This window comes from Canis lupus, chromosome 19, assembly GCF_048164855.1.
Source record: "Canis lupus baileyi chromosome 19, mCanLup2.hap1, whole genome shotgun sequence".
Taxonomy (NCBI): Eukaryota; Metazoa; Chordata; class Mammalia; order Carnivora; family Canidae; genus Canis; species Canis lupus.
In genome coordinates this window covers 58,143,394-58,163,837 of record NC_132856.1, presented here as the reverse complement: position 1 = coordinate 58,163,837, position 20,444 = coordinate 58,143,394, and the positions used below count along the sequence as shown (strand labels likewise).

The 20,444-nt window shown below is 59.8% G+C and overlaps 1 protein-coding gene across 2 annotated transcripts; it reads left to right on the top strand.

Moving 5' to 3' along the window:
• The first annotated feature begins 11 nt into the window (after window positions 1-11).
• THOP1 (thimet oligopeptidase 1) lies at window positions 12-19,933 on the top strand. Of its 2 annotated transcripts, none has more exons than XM_072787934.1 (13): window positions 12-168; window positions 2,374-2,586; window positions 5,450-5,598; window positions 6,715-6,822; window positions 9,786-9,888; window positions 12,850-13,010; window positions 13,727-13,862; window positions 14,320-14,686; window positions 15,011-15,212; window positions 17,341-17,527; window positions 17,678-17,806; window positions 18,773-18,909; window positions 19,413-19,933. In XM_072787934.1, exons 1-13 carry the CDS (start codon window positions 153-155, stop codon window positions 19,566-19,568), a joined length of 2,064 nt encoding a protein of 687 aa, XP_072644035.1. In that variant the 5' UTR covers window positions 12-152; the 3' UTR covers window positions 19,569-19,933. The 2 variants fall into 2 exon arrangements, with proteins under 2 accessions (XP_072644035.1, XP_072644034.1); XM_072787933.1 differs by having other exon boundaries at window positions 19,410-19,933.
• Window positions 19,934-20,444: the final 511 nt, after the last annotated feature.

The following is a 20,444-nucleotide window of genomic DNA, read 5'->3' as shown; positions in this document are numbered from 1 at the left end:
CCCTCCCAGCATTCCGCGGGCGCGCGGGCGGCGGGCGCCTCGGTCCCGGCTGCTGCGGACCCGGAGCACACGGAGGCGGCCGGCTGCGGCGGCTCAGGCGGCGCGACGCGGAGCGGGAGGACCGAGAGGCGGCCGGCGCACAGCTGCCCACCATGAAGCCCCCAGCAGGTACCGCTGCCCCGCGGCCCGGCCCCGCTCGCCGCACCCGGGCGCCCCTGCCTGCCTCGCGCCCGCCGGGGTCGCCGCTTGGGCCTAGGAGCCGAGCCCAGTGACCCTCGGGGGCCTGGACCCGGGTCGGGGGGGAAACGGATCGGCCCCCCCGGGACCCGCCTCGTCGGCGGCCGAATGAATGGAAACCAGCTTTACCGGCGCTTCACTCATTCAGTCAGCTCCGCGCGGCTTGGGCTGAGCGCGGGGCGGGCCCCGGGGGCGACCGTGAGCCCTCGGCGGAGTTCCAGGGCCGGAGACAGGCGTTCGCTTAACAGAGAAGCAGGCCAGCCGCTCTACAGAGTGGTCGGTGGTGGGGCTGACGGCGCTGCCGGGGAGGGGGGGGGGGGGAGAGAGAGAGAGAGAGAGAGAGAGAGAGAGAGAGAGAGAGAGAGAGAGAGCGCAATCCTGGAGGGCTCCTTGGAGGAGGTGGCCTTTGTACCCGGAACGGGGCGGCCAGCAGCTGTGCTGCCAAGACGTGCAGGAGGACCGTCGTGGGTGGCGGGAACGGCGAGGGCAAAGGCGGCCAGGCCCGTGCACGCGGAGCGCGGTTGAGTAGCAACAAGTCATCTCCGCCAGAACGGGGCTGGGAGTTGCTTTTATTTTTCAGGGCAGAAGGGTGTGTCCCGAAAGCGTTTTCCTTATGGAAGTGATGGGATGTGCGTCGCCTATTTAGAAAATTGCCCAGGCTGCTGTGTGGATGCCTCCTGAGTTTGTTTGTTTTTCTCTTGCTGGTCTCTCTTCCCGCCCCCTCCCCAACCGGCTGCGATGATAATTGCGTTAATGATGATCGTGATTTGGGTTATTCGAGGTCTCAGGAAGGCAGAAATGTTGTCTGCCTTGTTTGCAGCAGGATCGTCGTTAGCCTGGAGACCCAGCACGTAGGTGGCAAGCTGAAATACTACAGAAGGAATGCGTCTGCTCCGGTTTTTTTTTTCAGGTCCTGCGTCCTCCAGGAGATTTTGCTGACGATTGTAGCTGTTGACACGTATCTCCTACCTTGTCCCAGCTTCTGGAGCGCTCGTTTACCACCCAGCGTGGCACAGACCCGCGTCTTTTCTCTGTGGTTCTGAAGTCCACGGTGCCCTGCAAGCAGAAAGCGTTTCCTTAAGCTCGCAGCAGTCACTTGGCCAGAACATCCCACCTGGCCCGGCTCCAGAGCCTTTCTTTTTCCCCACTTACTGTTTGTCAGTGACCCTCAACCGCGGTGATGGCGCCACGCCAGGGGACACTGGGCAGTGTCTGGGACACCTGTGGTTGTCACAACTGGGCACCAAGGGTGTACAAAAACAGGTCACTGTTTGCTAATCCCTGGTATAGAGTCCAGTAAGGGTTGAACTGTAAACCTGAGTGTGGGGCGGAGCCTCGGAAAGGGGCAGGAAGGTTGGACAACCAGATATTTACAAAGCAGGGGAGGGGGGAACAGATGATACATTGGTTCAAGGTTGGAGCTGAAGTCAGACTGCATGTGTTCGAATCCCACCTCTGCCACTTGCTGGCGTGGGATCATGTCAAATGTGCACGATCATGACAAATCGTGCACATCTCAGGACCTCCATCTGTATGATGGGGGCCACATAGGACCCAGAGGGAATCAGTGAGGGAACGAAAGTAAAACATCTTCACTCTGAACACCGCACAGCAGTTTAAGTGACAGCTGTTATTATAGACCACAGTCTCTTATGCAAAACCTCTTGAGGCTAGGGATGGTTTAGGAATAAAGAATTTTCCCTATTTTAGGAAAGTAATACAGTACAAACGTCGCATTATGTCAAGGGACATCAGGGGTAGTACCCTGTAATCAAACAAGTTAACTCAGTGTGACGGAGGTGTATACCAAATATCCACCCCAGCACAGCCAGCGTTGGGGCTTGGGTCCCTTAGGGGGGGTGTCCTGGGCCCTGCCACCACCCACTCGATGCAATAGCATCGCTCTCCAGTTGCGACGAGCACAAGCATGTCAGAGATCGCCCAGTGTCTCCCGGGGTGCAGCATCTTCTGCTTTAGAGGATTGATCGACTTGTGCTCCCCCACAAAGCCTTTGGGCCTGGCCAACCTTCATGGGGAAACAGTGCTCCTGTCCATTCCCCTCAGCCCCTAGTTAGTCTAACGCTTCTGTCCTGGAAGCAGACCCATTCAGTGTGGGGCTGTGTCTTCTCTGTTCAGCCTGTGTAGGAGATGCCCTGGACACAGCGGCCCCGTGCTCCGTGGTGAACTACCTGAGATGGGACCTGAGCGCCCAGCAAATAGAGGAGCTCACTGTGGAGCTCATCGAGCAGACTAAGCGTGTGTATGACCAGGTGGGCTCCCAGAAGTTTGAAGACGTGTCCTATGAGAGTACCCTCAAGGCGCTGGCCGATGTGGAGGTGTCCTACACAGGTAAATCCAGGTCAGGATCCAGGCGGGGAGGCAGACGCAACCCAGGCCTTGGAGCTCCTGGACCCTGGCCGTGGGTGAGGCCATCTACTCTCTGGGGTGGTGGTGACGGATAAAGGGGCTGATGGCGGGTAGAGGCATCTGCTCAGCAAGAGGTAGCCTGGGGTGCCACCGGTTCCCGTGTGTACCGTGCTGCACTGCTTGGCGTACTTGGTCCTCATGGGCTACGGCATCCGAGCAGGACAGCAGCACTCCTCTCCAGGAGCCAGCTCAGGTGCCAGCCTTGAAACTGGAGCTGCCGCTTCCCGCTCCTTCCTCTGTCCCAGGAGATAGGTGTTTTCTCTCTGAGCGACTGAACTTGGCCCCCTTCGCTCCCCCCACCCCACCCCGCCCTGGCGCTTTAGGTAACCTGATGCCATCAGGTGTCCTCATCACCACCACCCACCTGGGTCCTTCTCCTTAGGATCTGTTTGTTCCCTTTGAGGGGCGAGGTGCTCAGATAGATCCAGAGCTGCTACCTCAAGGCCCATCTGTAGAGGTTGCCAGTGTGGGACAAAAGACTGAGACCAAGGGATCCCTGGGTGGCGCAGCGGTTTGGCGCCTGCCTTTGGCCCAGGGCGCGATCCTGGAGACCCGGGATCGAATCCCACATCGGGCTCCCAGTGCATGGAGCCTGCTTCTCCCTCTGCCTGTGTCTCTGCGCCTCTCTCTCTCTGTGACTATCATAAATAAATAAAAGTTAAAAAAAAAAAAAGACTGAGACCAGTCTCGCAGCAGAAAGCTCCGAACTGAGGAAACCCTTGCCTCTGGATCTCCAGCAAAAGTCCTTTTCTGGGAACCTTGGAGAATCTCAGCTGGGGGGTTCTCCTGGAGCATCCCTGGATGCCGTGGGTTTCTGGGCGCCCCATTCAACCCCCACCCCCCAGTCTCTTTCCAGATAGACTCTTGGCAATTGCATGAGGCTGATTCCTGCCTGTTGGGCGCAGCCCTGCCAGATACCAGCTTCACTCCTACAGCCTTTTTTTCTGTCTCTCCTCAATAGCCCAAGGAATTTTATTTTTAAAGATTTTATTTATTTGAGAGAAAGCATACGCATGTCCGTGCATGCATGACGAGAGAGAAGTAGACTCCCCGCTGAGCAGGGAGCTCGATGTGGGGCTCCATCCCAGGAGCCAGGGGTCATGACCTGAGCCGAAGGCAGATGCTTAACCGACTGAGGCCCCTAGGCCCCCCCAACCCATCCCAGCAATATTAGAGGAAACTAAAATTGAATTGTGGCATTCCCCTCACCAGCCTCTCAGTGTCGTCCCACTGCCACCCGGACGAAGGCCAGAGTCCATGATGTTGTTTTTGTGCAGTTTGCCCCTCACTGCCCCTCCTCTGAGTCTGTGTGTGCCGGCCTAGTGGCCGCTTGCACTTGCGCACTCTCCCGTCTTGGGGCTTCACACACCCTGCCTACTGGATTTTGGGCTTTTCTGTGATTACAGATTTACTCCCTTCGGGAGCCCCTTCCCACGCCCCCTCTGCTCACACCAGCTGCTTGCATTGGTCCCACACTGCACCATTTTGTTGTCACACTTGGTGCAGTCACAGGCGCTTGTGAGCCTGTAAATCGCAGACGGACAGATGCTGTTTCTGTCTTTTTCGCTGTCCTCTCTCGGGCAGCCCACGGCAGGTCTGCCCTGGGGACACGCAAGCGACCAAGCTGCGATTGGAATGTAGGTCTTCCCAACACAGAATATATGTGTTTTAAATTTTTTTTTTTAATTTTTTATTTATTTATGATAGTCACAGAGAGAGAGAGAGAGGCAGAGACACAGGCAGAGGGAGAAGCAGGCTCCATGCACCAGGAGTCCGATGTGGGATTCAATCCCGGGTCTCCAGGATCGTGCCCTGGGCCAAAGGCAGGCGCCAAACCGCTGCGCCACCCAGGGATCCCAATATATGCGTTTTAAAATTTAAATGCTCTGTAGAGGTCTGATTTACGTAGCATAGAATTTGTTCACTTACAGCATACTTTCCAGTGGTTTTTATATTTATATTAAGAGGTGTCCAACCATCATCATGGTCTAATCCAGAACATTCCATCACCCCGAAGAGAAATCATCCTGCATTGCAGTCACCCCCAATCCTCTCTGGCTCCCATGAGCCCCCTTCCCATCTGTGGATGAGCCCGTCCTGGACGTGTCACACATGTGGACTCACATCCCGTGGGACCTCCAGTGTCTGGTTCCCTCCTGAGTGTCGGCTCAGAGTCCGTCCCCCAGACAGCACGTATGGGCACCTCCCTCCTGTTCACAGCCGAGTGATGTGCCCATGGGTGGTGGGTGCGTCATGTTTGTCCCTCCAACCGTCAGTGGACGTTTGGGTCATGTTCACTGTTGGGTTATTCCTGGTCCAGCTGCTGTGAACATGTGTGATTCCCTGTTCTCACTTCACGAGGGTGGGCACCTACTGGTGGGTTGCCGGTCAGGCGGTGACTGTTAAAGCTTACGCTCTCACAGCCTTCTATGCTTCCTCTGTTTAACCAAATGCGGGTGTGCTCTGTAAGTTAGAGATCAATTTAAGATGCTGCCATCAGCAGCTGTGGTTCTTTCTGGATTTGAGTTATTTTAGCCTTTCTAGGTCTTGTCATGTTTCTCTGTCACGGCCCTTGTCTTGGAGTGTTGGCAGTTGAGTCTGTTTCCATCCTACGTGGATGACCATGCCCCTCCCTCCGGCTCCCGGCCCAGGGCCCAGTGTGGAAAGTGTTCACTGAACAGATGAGATGTAGATGAGCTGCGTGCCTGGTGGGGGTGAGGCCGGTACTTGCCAGTTTATACCTGGGGCCTAGGTTCACACCTGTCCTGTTCTCTCCCCGCTTCAGTTCAGAGGAACATCCTGGACTTCCCGCAGCACGTTTCTCCATCCAAGGACATTCGGACGGCCAGCACAGAGGCGGACAAAAAGCTGTCTGAGTTTGACGTGGAGATGAGCATGAGGCAGGATGTGTACCAGAGGATTGTCTGGCTGCAGGTGAGGATGCAGCGAGGTGCCCACGTCCACTTGGCCTGGGGGCACGGCTGACGGGGCACAGCACCAGGCATGCTGGTGGTAGACTCTGGGAGGGACAGACTGACGTCCCGATGGGCACTGCTGGGTTCAGAACCTCCTTAGACTTGATGGTTGTGTTCTCGGACCCTAGGAGGTAGAGAGCTGAGGGGCCCTGTGGGTGGGCCCTATGGGTTGGTGGGGATTGATGTGTGACAGTGCAAGTGCACTTAAACCCTGAACTGTGCGTTTTAAGAACAGCTGAGGTGGTAAGTTTTGTGTTCTGTTTTAGCACAGTGAAGGAATGTGGAAGAAAGACAGACAAATGCAGAGCAGAGAAACACAAACGTAGAGTCTAAAAGCCCTAGACTTTTTAAGCCATTCCTGCGTCCAGCACATGGTTTCCCTTTCCCGACCTTGCTGGGGGGTCCGCAGGGAGGGCTAGTGTCCTGCCTCTCGGGCCTTGGCTGCTGGTGTCGGAGGGAGCTGTGGAGGCGGACGGTGATGCTCGTCCGCGCTGTCCCATAGCGCCTGTTGCCGCACCTTGGTCAGGAGCGCACACGGGCGCGCACTGGGGCCAGTGCAGGTGGGCGACCTGTGGGAGCACAAGCAGTGTTTTGTGTTTAATTGGAGCTTCGAGATCTCTGTAGATGTACGTGCCATTCTAAGAAATGATTCAGACAGCGTGGCCTGTGCTTAGCCCAGTTTCCCCCAGCATGATGTTTGGTGAAACCAGTCACTGTCCCAACAGGGATAATGACCTTGAGGCCACCCACCATTCTCATTTCCATTCAGCCATTCCCCTGTGTGAGGCCCTGCAGGCTGGTTTTAGTTTGGGCTATTCCCAGGAAGCGGGTGCCATGGACGGGTTTGGTGCACATGTCAGTGTTGGTGTCTCTGGGACGGCTGCCTGGGAGCCCGCTCGCTGAGTTGGGTGTGGTTGGAAAGGGCTTCTGCTGCACCACCCCCCCACCGTGGCTGCAGCGTCCCCGTTCCCTGCAGTGATGTTTGTGCGGGTGCCCCGGCCTCCCGCTGCCTCACTGGCACCCGGCGGTGCCCCTGTGTTTCATCATCGACAGCGCTGGGATTGTCTTACCCTAGGAGAAAGTTCAGAAGGACTCGTTGAGGCCGGAGGCCCTGCGGTACCTGGAGCGACTGGTCAAGCTGGGCAGAAGGAACGGCCTACATCTACCTGAGGACACTCAACAGGTGAGTGCTGGCGGGGGTCGGAGGGGCTCCCCTGTCTGCACCATCTGAGGGCCCAGCCTCTGGCTGGGTGCCCACCTCTCTGCTGCCTCGATTCTGGAATGGGAGGTCTGTCTGGAGCAGCTCTCCCTCCACCCGCATCTGCCCTCCCTGATGCTGCAGCGTGGCCTTCCTGAGAGCCTGGCGCTCCCTCAGCCACAGAGCGAGTGCACAGTTGGGGGGAACACCTTGGTCGGTCCTCGCTGGGACTTTGATGCCATGGCACTAAGGAAATCTGTCTCACTGTGGGCCTCCTGTTCTGACATCAACACCACAGCTTCCTTCTGATACCAGAGGTGTGTGGTTTTGTTCTCTGTGACACCAGCCGGGTGTCCTACAGTCAGACGCAATTCTGACACGGTCTGACACGTGTCGGGTCCTGCAGCTTCAGGGCTTGGCCCCTCAAGACTGCCCCACCTTGAGACACAGTCAACGACCACATCCAGGTTGTCCTCTCTACTTCTGACTGACCAGCTCTGTGGTTCCGAGGTTCCCACCCCTTTCTCAGGTTCATGTTGTTTGCTAGAGCAGCTCACGGGACTCAGGGAAAGTTTACTTACTATGAGTTCTCATAAGGGGCATAACCTGGAACGGCCACGTGGAGGAGAGACGCAGGGAGAGGTCTGGGGGAGAGGCACGGGGCTCGGCCCTCCCAGTGTGTGCGGCACCCCGGAAGCTCCCTGAAGCTGTCCTTCAGCAGTCCTGCGGAGGCCCCATTGTGTAGACATGACTGGTTAAAGCATTGGTGATTGATTCAGCCTGCCACCTCCAGCTCCTCTCCCCTCCCGGGGTAGGCAGGAGGGGCCGCGCTGCTCCGTGGGTGGTCCCCGGCCCCCATCCTCAGGAGCTTCCCAGAAGTCATCTCAGGATCATGCTCTCACGTGTAGTGGATAGGGGCTGGTGACGAGTAACACGACGGGCCCCACACACTTGACTCTTGGGCTGTTGCAGTGTCTTCTTGTCGCTGAAGAAATTCCAAAGGTTTTAGGAGCCACGTGCCAGGAACAGGGACGAAGAGCAAATACACGTTGATTATCGTACGTCCCAGCCTCACAGATGGCATCTCCTTCAGTCTGGCCTGTATCAGAGGCGATCAGGGCCGTGCCTGCCCCTGTCCTGTGGCTAATCACTGAGGATCTTTGTTCACCCCTTCCCTCCCCATTTTCTCTGAGTGCCAGGCAGCCACAGAAAGGGGATGGCTGAGCTGTGGGCTCTGGACTGGCTGGTTTGCACACAAGAGCTGCCCTTACGGGTGAGCTGTTTACCGTCGCTGGGAATTGGCCACCCCTAGGAGAGGCCAGCCCTCCAGGGTCCACGAGACCGCCCAGCTGGGAAGGCACCAGGGCACAGGAAACGAAAGACATGGTTAATGCGACGTTGGGTCCACACCCAGAGCTCAGCGACTCTCTCGTCACTTGGAACTGACGCTGTCCTGCTTAGGCCAGCGCCTCTGCCTCACGGCTGGAGAAACCAGGGCTCCGAGAGATGAGGCATATTTGCTGTTAAAACCAAAGCCAGTGAGGGGCGCTTGGCTGACTTGATCTCGGGGTCATGAGTTTGATCCTCATGTTGGGTGAGGAAATTACATAAAAATAAGAATCTCTCTCTTTTTTTTCCTTTAAGATTTTATTTACTTGGGCAACCTGGGTGACTCAGCAGTTTAGTGCTGCCTTCAGCCCAGGGCCTGATCCTGGGGTCCTGGGATCGCGTCCTGTGTTGGGCTCTCCGCAGGGAGCCTGCTTCTCCCTCTGCTTGTGTCTCTGCCTCTCTCATGAGTAAAAAAAAAAAACTTTTTTTACTTGTTTAACACAGAAAGAGCACAATTATGGGGAGTGGGAGAGGGAGAGGCAGGCTCCCCCCTGAGCAGGGAGCCTGATGTGGGACTCAGTCCCAGGACCCTGAGATCACGATCTGAGCAGAAACCGAGAGTGAGTCACTCAACCAACTGAGCCACCGGACACCCTTGTAAAAACAAGAATCTTAAAAACAAAACCCAGAAAACAAACCAGTGTCAGTGGGACCTGAGTCAGATTCACTCCCAGGACTGTGGGGCCCAGACCCACTGTGGCACCTCAGCTTCGCTGAGCGCTCGGCCAGAGCAACGGAAGGCTGTTTGCATTTTTTTTAGAGCAGGCTCCATGCCTCCCATGGGGCTTGAGCCCCCGACCCGAGGCCCAGAGTCCCGTGCTCCCCCGAGCAAGCCGGCCGGGTGTCCCCACAGGCCTTAGAGCCCCACCATGTTGTTGAAGGTCCGGCATGTGGCGTTGGGGGCTGTACCCACTGTAACTTGGGAGCCGCCTCGGCAGGAGGGACCCGGGGAGCTCGGGGTACAGCAGGGAGTCTCACGGAGGCGTCCAGCTGGGGCTCTGCGCTGGGCCCTGCTCCCTGGGGTGTGCCGCTGTCCGCCAAGAGGACGCCTGGCCGGGTGGTGGCCTGCGAGGCCACGGCCTGGGGCTGCTTCTGAGCCAGGGGCTCACGCGCCCGGCCCAGGCCCTCCAGCCGCTGCTGGCCAGCAGCTGGTGTCCCCCCGAGGGCTGGGCTGGCTCCAGGCCCCTGGGAGAGGGGGTGGGGGCTGATGGGGCCGCGCCTCACCCCCACCCGAAGTTTCCGAAGAGGCTTTGCACTGCTGCTCTGTCAAAATGTCCAAAAGCCGAGGCTGTGGACCCAGAAGGTGACAGGGTCCAGAGTGGTCTTGGCCGGGGACCCATAACAGATGGGGACATGAGCCTGAGGTCCCCAGGGTCACCAAGGCTGCTCCGCGGAAGCCGGTGTCTTGTGTTCTGTTGGCGCCGTGCAGACCAGTACCAGGACTTGATGTCTGTCTTTTCCGACCCCTCTTCCCGCCTGGTCTGTGCCTCCTCCCCACAGGCAGGGAGCCCCCCGCCCTGGTGGCTACACTCCACTCACAGCTGTGCTCCTCCCTCCAGAAAATCAAGAGCATTAAGAAGAAGCTGAGTCTTCTGTGCATCGACTTCAACAAGAACTTGAACGAGGACACGACCTTCCTGCCACTCACGCGAGAGGAGCTGGGTACTGATGGGGGGCGTGTGGTGGGGGACGCGGGATGGGGGGGCTGGCGCACCGTCCCAGGACCCTGTCAGGCCGTGGCCACCTCCCGCCAGCTTCCAAAGTGCAGGGACATCTGTGCCCCACCGCCCTGGGGCGAGGGGGTGTCTCCACTTGGAACACTCAGCGCTCAGGAATTCACATTTCCAGATCCTCGAGTGATGCCGGGAACACCGGGTTAGTGGCTGAGTTGGCCAGGATTTCCCCTTAGGGCCCCAGGCCCCCACCAGCTGCTCTTGTTTGAATCTTTTTTTTTTTTTTTTTTTTTTAAAGATTTTCTTTATTCATGAGAGAGAGAGAAGCAGAGACACAGGCAGAGGGAGAAGCAGGCTCCACGCAGGGAGTCCGATGTGGGACTCGATCCCGGATCTCCAGGATCACGCCCTGGGCTGAAGGCGGCTCCAAACCGCTGAGCCACCCGGGCTGCCCTCTTGTTTGAATCTTGTGAGGAGGTAGATTAAATCCTGGCTGGTTCTTCTTTCCAAACTGGCTATAAGGGATTTTGAAGGGCTGGGGCCGAGGTGTCTTTTTGTTTTTACTGTTTGTGCTGCTGCTCTCACCCCAGAGGTTTCATTTTTGGTAAACTTGGCGGCTGTGGGAAAGTTGTGAGAGCCCTACGGCGGGCAGCCCCGTGAGCTCGGCTCTCCTGGCCCCGCGCTGACATTGACTTCCTGCCCTTCCTGTGGTCTCTGCCACACGTACGTCCTTCCCGCTGTTGGAGAGGTGTCGTAGGCCTTGGGAGCCTTGCCCAGGAGTGTGGCCGTCCCGTGTCCTTTCCACACACCCCTCCCACCGGGAGACAGCACGGAACAGCTGTGGCGTTGAGAATGCAGCCCGTGTGCCCTGCTCTGCCGACCCGCTGACCCTCTGTGTGTTCCTCCGCCGTCGGGGTCTGGTCAGGGCCATGTTGCATTTTACTATCTCTTTTGGCTCTTTTCCTGTTTTTTTTTTTTTCTTTTAAGATTTATTCAGGAGAGACAGAGAGAGAGAGGCAGAGACACAGGCTGAGGGAGAAGCAGGCTCCACGCAGGGAGCCGGATGCGGGACTTGATCTCAGGACCCTGGGGTCACGCCCTGAGCCAAGGGCAGGCGCTCAACCACTGAGCCCCCAGGCGTCCCATTGGCTCCCTCCTGTTGAACTGTCCCTCAGCCACCTACAAAAGTATTTTCATTTCTCCCAACGTGGACGCTTTGGAAAGGCCCAGGCCGGCGGTCTCACTGCTGCCTGCGACAGCCCTGCCCGTCCCGTGTGAGGCGCCCGAGGGCTGTGGCAGTGACCCTGCGGTGGTGGCCTCACGGGAGGGCGTGTTGGGCCCTTCTGCCGGGGGTCCCCATCCTGCTGCCCGAGCCCCCAGAAGGCAGCTAGCTTGCAGAGGTGCCCATGGTCACGGCCTTCCTGAACAGGGCCTTGCGGGCCATCCCCGTTCTGGTTCAGTCCTCTCTGTGCCTGAGCCTCAGGTGGCAGGTCCCCCACGTGGCCCCCTGTTTAAGGTCAGGCGCCCGCTGTGTTTTCTGGCCACAGGACCCTGGGTCTCGAATCGGGGGACAAATCTGCTCGCCCACCCCCTCGCAGGCCGGCTTCTCTGCCCATTTGTCCAGCCCGAGGGGCCTTGCCGCCTCAGCGTGGCCTCCTGTGTGGGCAGCAGGTCGCCCCAGCACCGTGGAGTGAAGCAGAGCCCCCGGCCTCGGGGGTCAGGGGGGTCGGGGGCGGAGGGGTCAGGGGGGCTGCGGCGAGGACGGTGTGGCCAGCCTGCCTGCAGGTCCTGCTGAGCAAGGGTGTGGCGCTTGTTTACCTTCTGCTCGCCGGAGGGACAGGGCTTTGACTCATGAGGTGTCGGTCAGCGTGTCTGTCCCCGGCCCCCCCCCCGTGGCCCTGCTTCGGTGCCCCGTGCCTGCCTGGAGGGGTTGGCGCTCTCCCGGCAGCGGCTTCTCGGGAGGGGCTCGGGGGCTGCCGCTCGCCTTGCGCTGCCGGTGACGCTCCCATGAGAGGCGCCCTGACCCCCTTCTGTGTGTTCATGTGCTGGTCTCTCGAGTCAGGACCTCCCTCGCCCCACTTAGTGGTTGATCCGTGTGCAGAGGTCGGTGTGGACGGAGGCCCCGTTCCTCATGGGTGGCGGTCTGCCGCGGTCACCGTTGTCATGCCCAGGTTGTCCTAATTCTACCTCAAGGGCCTCTACAGCGTGAAGTGTTCCTGTTGTTCTTTGGGCACTTTCTCTGGGTCTGGGGTCCCGGGCTCATTTGTCCTCGCCCTGGCCTGGCACTTAGAAACCGAGATGTGCGCGCTGCTGCTGCGGGCCTGTCGTTCCCAGGTCGTCGCCAGTTAGGAAGTGGGTGTCTGTCTGCACACGTGCACACGCACCTCTGTGCCAAAGCGGGGGCCTCGCAAACGGTGCCCTGCCTGGCCCTGCCCACCCTGGTGCGGCGCGTCCCTTCTCACCTGTCCCGAGGTGAGGGCCCCGGGCGAGCTGGCCTTGGAAGGAGCTGTGGGCCGAGTCAGAGCCGGGGTGTGAGGCGGTGGCCCTGGACGTGTTCGTTCTGAGGTGCAGCACCCAGGTCTCTGTCGTAGGAGGATGGTTCGCGGGTGGGGACCTGGGTGAGAGGCTGTTGCAGAAGTGTGGGCCGCAGCGATGGTGAGGGCGGCCGGGCAGCATCTGTCCGCGGTGGAGAAGGGACGAGGAAGAGACCACAGCCCCTGGACGCCCCCTGTGCCAAGGGTGGAGCCGAGTGGGGCTTTTCCTCCCTGGGAGCCTTGCTGGGAAGGGCAGCGGGGCTCCGTCTTCCCGGAGGGCTCAGGGCAGGGTGGGGACGCCAGGCCTGGTGCCCTGTTCCCTGCAGGCTCCCCGTCCTAGCTTCCCACGTGGAAGGGAAGCCTGCCTCCCTCCCCAGCTGCACGGGCCTGTGGCAGCCCTGGTTTTGTTCCTACAGGAGGGCTCCCGGAGGACTTTCTGAACTCGCTGGAGAAGGCTGGGGATGACAAGTTGAAAGTCACTCTCAAGTACCCACATTATTTTCCTCTCCTGAAGAAGTGCCACGTGCCCGAGACCAGGAGGAAGGTGGAGGAGGCCTTCAACTGCCGGTGCAAGCAGGTGGGAAGGCGATGCCGCAAGTGGTGGGGCCTGTCCTGGGTGCCCGGTGCCCGCTGGGCCAGGCTCAGTGGTGGGCAGGCGCCCAGGCGAGTCAGCCTGCCCCTCCCGGCCTTCCGCGCGGGGTCCAGCTCTGGCCCCCGGCCACAGCGCCAGTCCTGTGTCTGCGAGTGTCCACTGCTCTGCGCCTTAGCTTCAGTCGTCCCCTCTCTCTCTCTTCAGTGGCGTTGCTGGGGCTTGAGCTGGGGTCTGCAGATGCGTCCTCCCCTTTTCTGTGTCTTGTGTGCTGGCCTGGGCCCTCTAACTGCGGCCCGGGGCGTGTCTTCAACGCACAGACATCCATTCCCGCGCAGACGCGTGTATTTGTGTCCATGCCGCGGTGTGGTCTCAGCCTCGCTTCTGTTCAGTGCCTCCAGCAGACGGGGGTGAGCTCCCCATGCACAGTGCCCCGAGGCTGTCCTGCAGAGTCCCGGCCCCACACCGCTCTCCACCCACGGCCTTGACACCCCTCACGATGACACCTTTCTGGTCCAAACGGGACCTGGGGGTTTATAGAGCTGCATGTGTTGTGTCAGGACCACAGGGCAGCCATGGAAACCTAGGCCGTGGGAAGGAGGGAGGGGAACGAGGCACAGCTGGTGGTCCTGCGTTCCAGAGGACCCAGTGGGAGGTGGTGGGCCCAGCACCCATAGAACTGCTCATTCATTGGTCGGTTCCAGGAGAATTGTGCGATCCTCAGAGAGCTGGTGACCCTCCGGGCCCAGAAGTCCAGCCTGCTGGGGTTTAGCACACACGCCGACTACGTCCTGGAGATGAACATGGCTAAGAGCAGCCAGGTGGTGGCCACTTTCCTAGGTAACCCCTTGCCTCCCCCAGCCTCCCCCAGCCTCCCCCAGCCTCCCGCCGTGGGTTCCAGAAGGGAGTCGGGTTGTTCGTGACCACAGTGTGATGAGGCCTCAGAGCCATTCTCTGTGCGCCCTGGAGTGGGACTCCTGACACCCCTGAGCCCCGGTCAGCTTCACAGGGCTCCAACCTGATGGACAAGCGTAGGGCTCTGGGGTGAGGCTGCATGTGCTCCCTGCTCTGTCTCATGGCGTGAGCTCTGGGCAAGCGTCCCCACCCTGGCCGTCCTTTCTGGCTTGTGGCACCGGGGGCCACCCACCCCCCACCACCTGGCTGCTGCAGGGGGAGGCGTGGCCTATCTAGCTTGTACCGGCAGCCCAGGCGTTCCAGGCGGGGTGCTGGGCCTGGGGGTGCCCTGGGGGCAGCCGCTGCAGGGAGGTAGCCTTGCCTTCCCCTCTGCCCTCCGCAGATGAGCTGGCCCAGAAGCTGAAGCCCCTTGGGGAGCAGGAGCGCGCCGTGATCCTGGAGCTGAAGAAGGCCGAGTGCGAGAAGCGGGGCCTGGACTTCGACGGGCGCATCAATGCCTGGGACATGCGCTACTACATGAACCAGGTGGAGGAGACCCGCTACAGCGTGGACCAGAACCTGCTCAAGGAGTACTTCCCCATGCAGGTGGTCACCCAGGGCTTGCTCAGCATCTACCAGGAGCTGCTGGGGCTGACCTTCGACCTGGAGGAGGGCGCCACCGTGTGGCACGAGGACGTGAAGCTCTACTCCGTGAGGGACTCGGCGTCGGGGAGGGTCATCGGGAAGTTCTACCTGGACCTCTACCCGCGGTGCGTGTCAGCCGGGCCACCCTTCTCTGCCTCGTCGTTCTCGTCTGTGCCAGGGGTCGTGGGGCCGCCGCTGTGCAGGGCCTGGCCGGGGGCTGGGAGTGTTCGGGGCGGGGGTGGGGGGCGGGCGGGACTCCTGCTCCCGGGCACCTGCTCCTGAGACCGAAGCTTGAGCCGCTCCGTCCGTCGGCGGCTGGTAGACGGGTGGGTGAGGGAATGCGAGAGCCAGGGTGCTGGAACCAGGGGGTCTTGTGGGGTCAGTAGCCCCAGGCCAGTCGGTGCGTAGAGCAGATCCCTGGCTGGGCCTGACCCTGCCCCCGTCCCCAGGGAAGGGAAGTACGGGCACGCGGCCTGCTTTGGCTTGCAGCCCGGCTGCCTGCGGCAGGACGGGAGCCGCCAGATTGCCATCGCGGCCATGGTGGCCAACTTCACCAAGCCTACCCCGGACGCCCCCTCCCTGCTGCAGCACGACGAGGTGGAGACCTACTTCCACGAGTTTGGGCACGTGATGCACCAGCTGTGCTCTCAGGTGGGGGCAGGGGCCGCGGGGATGGGGGCGGTGCTTGGTGCTTGGTGGGTCTGCACAGTGAACACTCCCCGGGTCACCACGGCCCCGGCGATGCCCCCTTGGCCAGTTGCCGTCACTGAGCCCGGCAGACGGCCGGCTTACTGGCTAGAAGTGTGTCCCTGCGGTGCTGGGGCTGGGCACGCGTGGTCAGTGTGTTGGCGGTGCTGGTTCCCTCTGAGGCCGCCCCCTTGGCGCGCGGCCAGAGTCCTCTCGTGTCCTCGCGTGATCGTCCCTGTGCACATTTGTGTTCTCACATCCTCTTAGAAGGACGCTGGTCGTTGGCTTAGGGCCCCCTCGGTGATTTCATTTTAAGTTGAATAGTTCAGTGACCATTAGTTTACCAAGGTATGTGGCCGTCACTGCTGTCCAGATGTTCCAGAACATTCTATCACCCAGAAAGAACCTTCATGTTTCTTAGTTGTCATCCCCCACGCTCAGCTCCCGGCCCCCCCGAGCCCCCTCCCCGTCTGTGGGCAAGCCCGTCCTGCACGTGTCACACATGTGGACTCACACCCTGTGGGGCCTGCTGTGTCTGGTGCCCTCCCTGAGTGTCGTGGGCTCGGAGTCCGTCCCCGGGGCGGCGTGTGGGCACCTCGGCCCTCTTTACAGCCAAGGGACGTGCCTGTGAGTGGGGGGCACCGAGAAGTGTGTTTTGAGCAGAAGGTTCTGACTTTTGTGTTCCGTGTAGTGCCTTTTGTCTTTCACAGTTTGTGCTTTGTGTCTTGCTGAAGAGCTTGTTTTCTCCTAATTTTCCTTTTCTAGAAGTGTTACTCTCAGCTCTTCGTGTTGGTCGGCCCTCAGCCGCCACGGCTCCTCGGGGCAGGGCAGAGTCTCCGGCACTGGGGCCCCGTGTGCCCCGGCCACCTCGTCCTGTTCATGCAGCTCCCCTCGCACCTCCCGCCTCTGCGCTGTATGCTCGCAGGGTTTGTCCCATATCCGGATCATTCTTTTGCCCGTGACTCTCACGGCTCTGTCATTTCCTTCAGGTCTTGCCAGATAAATGTTCTCACTATTCGAGGCAGTTCTGTCCTGTAAAGCCACAAGCCCTGAGTCCGCAGATACCAAAGCCGGGCTCCTGTGGGAACACAGGGTGAGGTCCCTGCGAGCCTCTGGTCGTGACGAGCAGTATACACAGCCTTGTGTTGTACGTTTTGTTGAAAGACACTTTTTTTTTTTAATGATTTTTTATTATTTATTTATTCATAAAGACACAGAGAGAGAGAGAGGCAGAGACACAGGCAGAGGGAGAAGCAGGCTCCATGCAGGGAGCCTGATGTGGGACTCGATCCAGGGTCCCCAGGATCAAACCCTGGGCTGCAGGCAGCGCTAAACCACTGAGCCACCCACATGTCTTTTAAAGAGGCCAATTGCCTATAAAAACACAAAAATGCAAAAAAGAAAAAAAAAAAAAAAAAACACCAAAAACCGGACTCTTAATAGATCCCGAGAAGGACCCTGGTTAAAGCCCAGCAGCAGAGCGCCCAGTGACCACGAAGTACCTTGGGCCTTGGCTTGGGGTCATAAAGTTTACCAAGTAGACGGAGTCACAGATAGGGTCCGTGAGTCATGAGGCCCAGCGTGTGTCCTCTCCCAGGTCCCTGCCTCGCCCAGGGCCTTGAGGGGACGTGGCCGTGCTCGCACAGCTCATTTGGCTGAGTGGCTATCAGAGCCGGGTCCTAGCACACCTCGGACGGGGGCTGTTTTTTTCAGGAAAATTTCTGACACAAGAGTGAGAAAACACAGGGTGCCTCTGACACGACCGCCCAGATCCCGTGGTTTCCAGGCCAGCCCCTTGCAGAGTGTAGGGATTTTTGAGAGCTTTGGGTTTGCGGGTGGAGGGGAATATAGGTGGCCAGCTGGGGCCGGCCTCCTCCCACCTCCCTGTGTCCTGGGCGCAGTTATCGGCAGCCCCCCCAGGAGCCTCAGCTGCCCCCGTCCCCAGGCTTTGGGGTGTCACGCGGCCTGCTGTCCTCTCCCCGGTGCGTGCTGCTCAGGAGAGCACTGCGCACCGCGTGCCCGGGTGAGACCAGCGCGTCGGAGCTGGCCAGGCCGGGCCCAGACTTTCCTACAGCTCCGCCCGCCCCCGCAGGCGGAGTTTGCCATGTTTAGCGGGACGCACGTGGAGCGGGACTTCGTGGAAGCACCTTCCCAGATGCTGGAGAACTGGGTGTGGGAGAAGGAGCCGCTGCTCAGGATGTCCCAGCACTACAGGACGGGCAGCGCCATCCCCCAGGAGCTGCTCGAGAAGCTCATCAAGTCCCGGCAGGCCAACACAGGTGCCCGCCGGGAGCCGCCCTCCTGCCCGGGGGCCTCTGGGGGGGTGCATCCCTGCCGCACGCAGTAGGCCAGGCACACGCCTTCATGGCTTTGTTTACCGCTGGTGCCGGAGTGCAGAGCCAGCCTCCCGGTCTCCTTCTACCCGCCAGGTCTCTTCAACCTGCGCCAGATCGTACTGGCCAAGGTGGATCAGGCCCTGCACACGCAGACGGCTGCCGACCCGGCTGAGGAGTATGCCCGCCTCTGCCAGGAGATCCTTGGGGTCCCTGCCACGCCAGGTAGCTGCTCGCGAGGTGGGCCCACCTGGGGGTCAGGGGCTCAGCCCTTCCCTGAGTCAGAAGGATCTAGTGAAGGCAGTTTGAAGCCAGTTTGTAGCTGAGGCCCAGGAGGGAGCAGACGGCCTCTGGCCCTCTGGCTGCTTTGTGCTTCTGGGCCTGCCGGCTCCAGCTGTGCGGCTGGCGGGTGTGGGCAGCTCCATGCTTTCCTGCGTCACTCGTATGGCACCGGCTGTATGTGTTTCCCCCCATCCCTCCCCCCCCATCCCCCCCAGCCTGCTTTGAACAAGCCTGGAAGGTGCAGCAGAGACCAGGGATTTCATACCCTGGAGTAGAAAATAAGGTGGATTTTGTTTGTTTAAAGATTTTATTTCTTTCTTTTCTTTTCTTTTTTTTTTTTTTTTTAATTTGTTCCTGAGAGAGAGCGAGCCATAGGCAGAGGGAGAAGCAGGCTCCATGTGGGGAGCCCGATGCGGGACTCGATCCCAGGACCCTGGGGTCACGCCCTGGGCTGAAGGCAGATGCTCAATCGCTGAGCCACCCAGGCGTCCCTCTGGATAAAGTTTTAGTGTCTATTTTTGTGCGTTATCACAAGTGCTCGGATTAACACATGAAAAATACTTAGGATTTTAATGTAGGTAGTGTGGCATTGGTTTCTTCCACAGACACTTTAAAAATTCCTTCAAAAAGCTTTTTAACCAGTGCGTGCTCTCTGCTGTAGGGGTGTGCCTTGTTATATCCTCTTGCATGAACTCTTAAGCGTCAGCAGATAGTGAGCAGAGCTGTATTTCCCTTGGCCAAGTTGTCCCGCTCCTGCTTTCTAGAAGTGTCAGGCCAGTTCCTCTCCTGGGTGTGTGGGTCATCTCCGATGGGCTGATTTGAGGCCCCCTTCTCCTGGCAAGGGGCACCGAGGGGGCGGGGAGGGGGTGGACTCGGGCCACAGCAAGAGCCTTACCACATCTGTCCCAGGGACCAACATGCCTGCGACCTTTGGCCACCTGGCCGGTGGCTACGACGCCCAGTACTACGGCTACCTGTGGAGTGAGGTGTACTCCATGGACATGTTCCACACACGCTTCAAGCAGGAGGGCATCCTGAACGGCAAGGTGAGGGGAGGGCAGCCACTTGGCGGGGGGCGGTACCTGCCTGTGGGGGAGTAGGGGACCTTTCCTCTCTCTGGTCCCTGCAGCCCAGGACCCGGGAGGGCAGCTGAGGCACCGGGTAGTCCTTGCCAGGTGCTGGAGGTGGGCCCTCCCTCAGACCTGAGAGTTTGCCACCCTGGACCCTCCTGGGGCCGGGTGCTCAGCCAGCTTTCCAGACCTGTGTCCTATCACAGCGGGAACTCGACCACCCGTGTCGTGGGCTCAGCCTGGGCTTAGCCTCTGTGAGGTGAAGGGCCTTGAGTTTCTGATGGGTGTGTCCCTGCACACGTGCTCGTGTGCAGTAATGTGCACACGCTTGTGGAGACACCTGTGTGTGTGAAGAGCACGCACGTTCTCTCTGCCCACGCAGACATGCAAGAGCCCACTTGTGGCTGAGAGAGGGGATGCGGGAGGACCGGTCCAGGGGGAGCGTGAAGACCTCACCCCCCCCACCCTGTTCCCAGCAGGTCGGCATGGACTACAGACGCTGCATCCTGAGACCCGGCGGCTCCCAGGATGCCAGCGTCATGCTGAAGCTCTTCCTGGGCCGAGACCCCAAGCAGGATGCCTTCCTCCTGAGCAAGGGGCTGCAGGTGGACAGCAGCGAGCCACCGGCCTGCTGACGCACCAGGGCTCTGCTGGCCCCGGGCCACGGGCTCAGCCCCACCCCAGCTCCTGCTGCCCTGTTGCCTTAGCTCCCAGTCGGGAAACGGGGTGGCCTGCCGCTCAGGGTGGGCGGGTGGGGGCAGGGTGAGGAGACGGGCTCTTCGTCCTCCCTGTCCGTTCCTCGTGTCTGGTCTCTTCAGGCCCCCGTCGGTGGCCAGCCTGGGCTGATGGGGCCTTGTCCTCGAGATGCCCGGAGAACTCTGTGTTCAGTCACGCCCGCCAATTTGTTGCACTAATCCATCCCCTTCCTGGGAAGTTTTCTGAGTGAAAAGATGGTGGTTCTTTGAAATGCAGCCATTAAAAAAAAAAAAAAAAAAAAAAAGGAAAGAGAGAGACTGTTGGCCTGGTCTGACTCCTGTCCCTTCAGACTGTGGGTTGTCACTCATGGATGACGTGCTGGTGAGCTCGTTAGGCCCTAGACTTGCTTGGCGATCTGCCCTCAGGTGGGGACGCACTGCTCCATGTGCTGGAGCGTTCTGGATTGCAACAGGTTTGGGTGTCCGGGAGCCGGCCGAGCTGCCGGACTGTGTGCAGGGATGGGGTGCCGTCCCGCCCCCCAGGAGGTGTCTGTTTCCTGCCAACCTCCCTCCTCCCTGTGCAGCCCTGGCCGATGTCGGACCAGGCTCAGCTCTTCCAGGAAGCTGAGAGGCCAAGACCGCCCTCCTGCACCCCCGCCCGCTGGGCACAGCTCCTGTCCCGGCCCCTTGGCCCAACTTAGGGGTTTGTGATTTGACAGTTTCTGATTAATGGGCGCAGCTGCTGGAAGCCAGGCTGTGACCTTTCTGGTCCCTGTGACCTTGAGTCCTAAGGCACATGTGGCCCTCTCCGCTCAG

Excerpts from the sequence above, each read along its gene's own strand:
- THOP1 (XM_072787933.1), top strand. Across the intron at positions 13,011-13,726 it reads TCAACTGCCGGTGCAAGCAG|GAGAATTGTGCGATCCTCAG; the intron begins GTGGGAAGGCGA and ends GGTCGGTTCCAG. Across the intron at positions 13,863-14,319 it reads GGTGGTGGCCACTTTCCTAG|ATGAGCTGGCCCAGAAGCTG; the intron begins GTAACCCCTTGC and ends TGCCCTCCGCAG.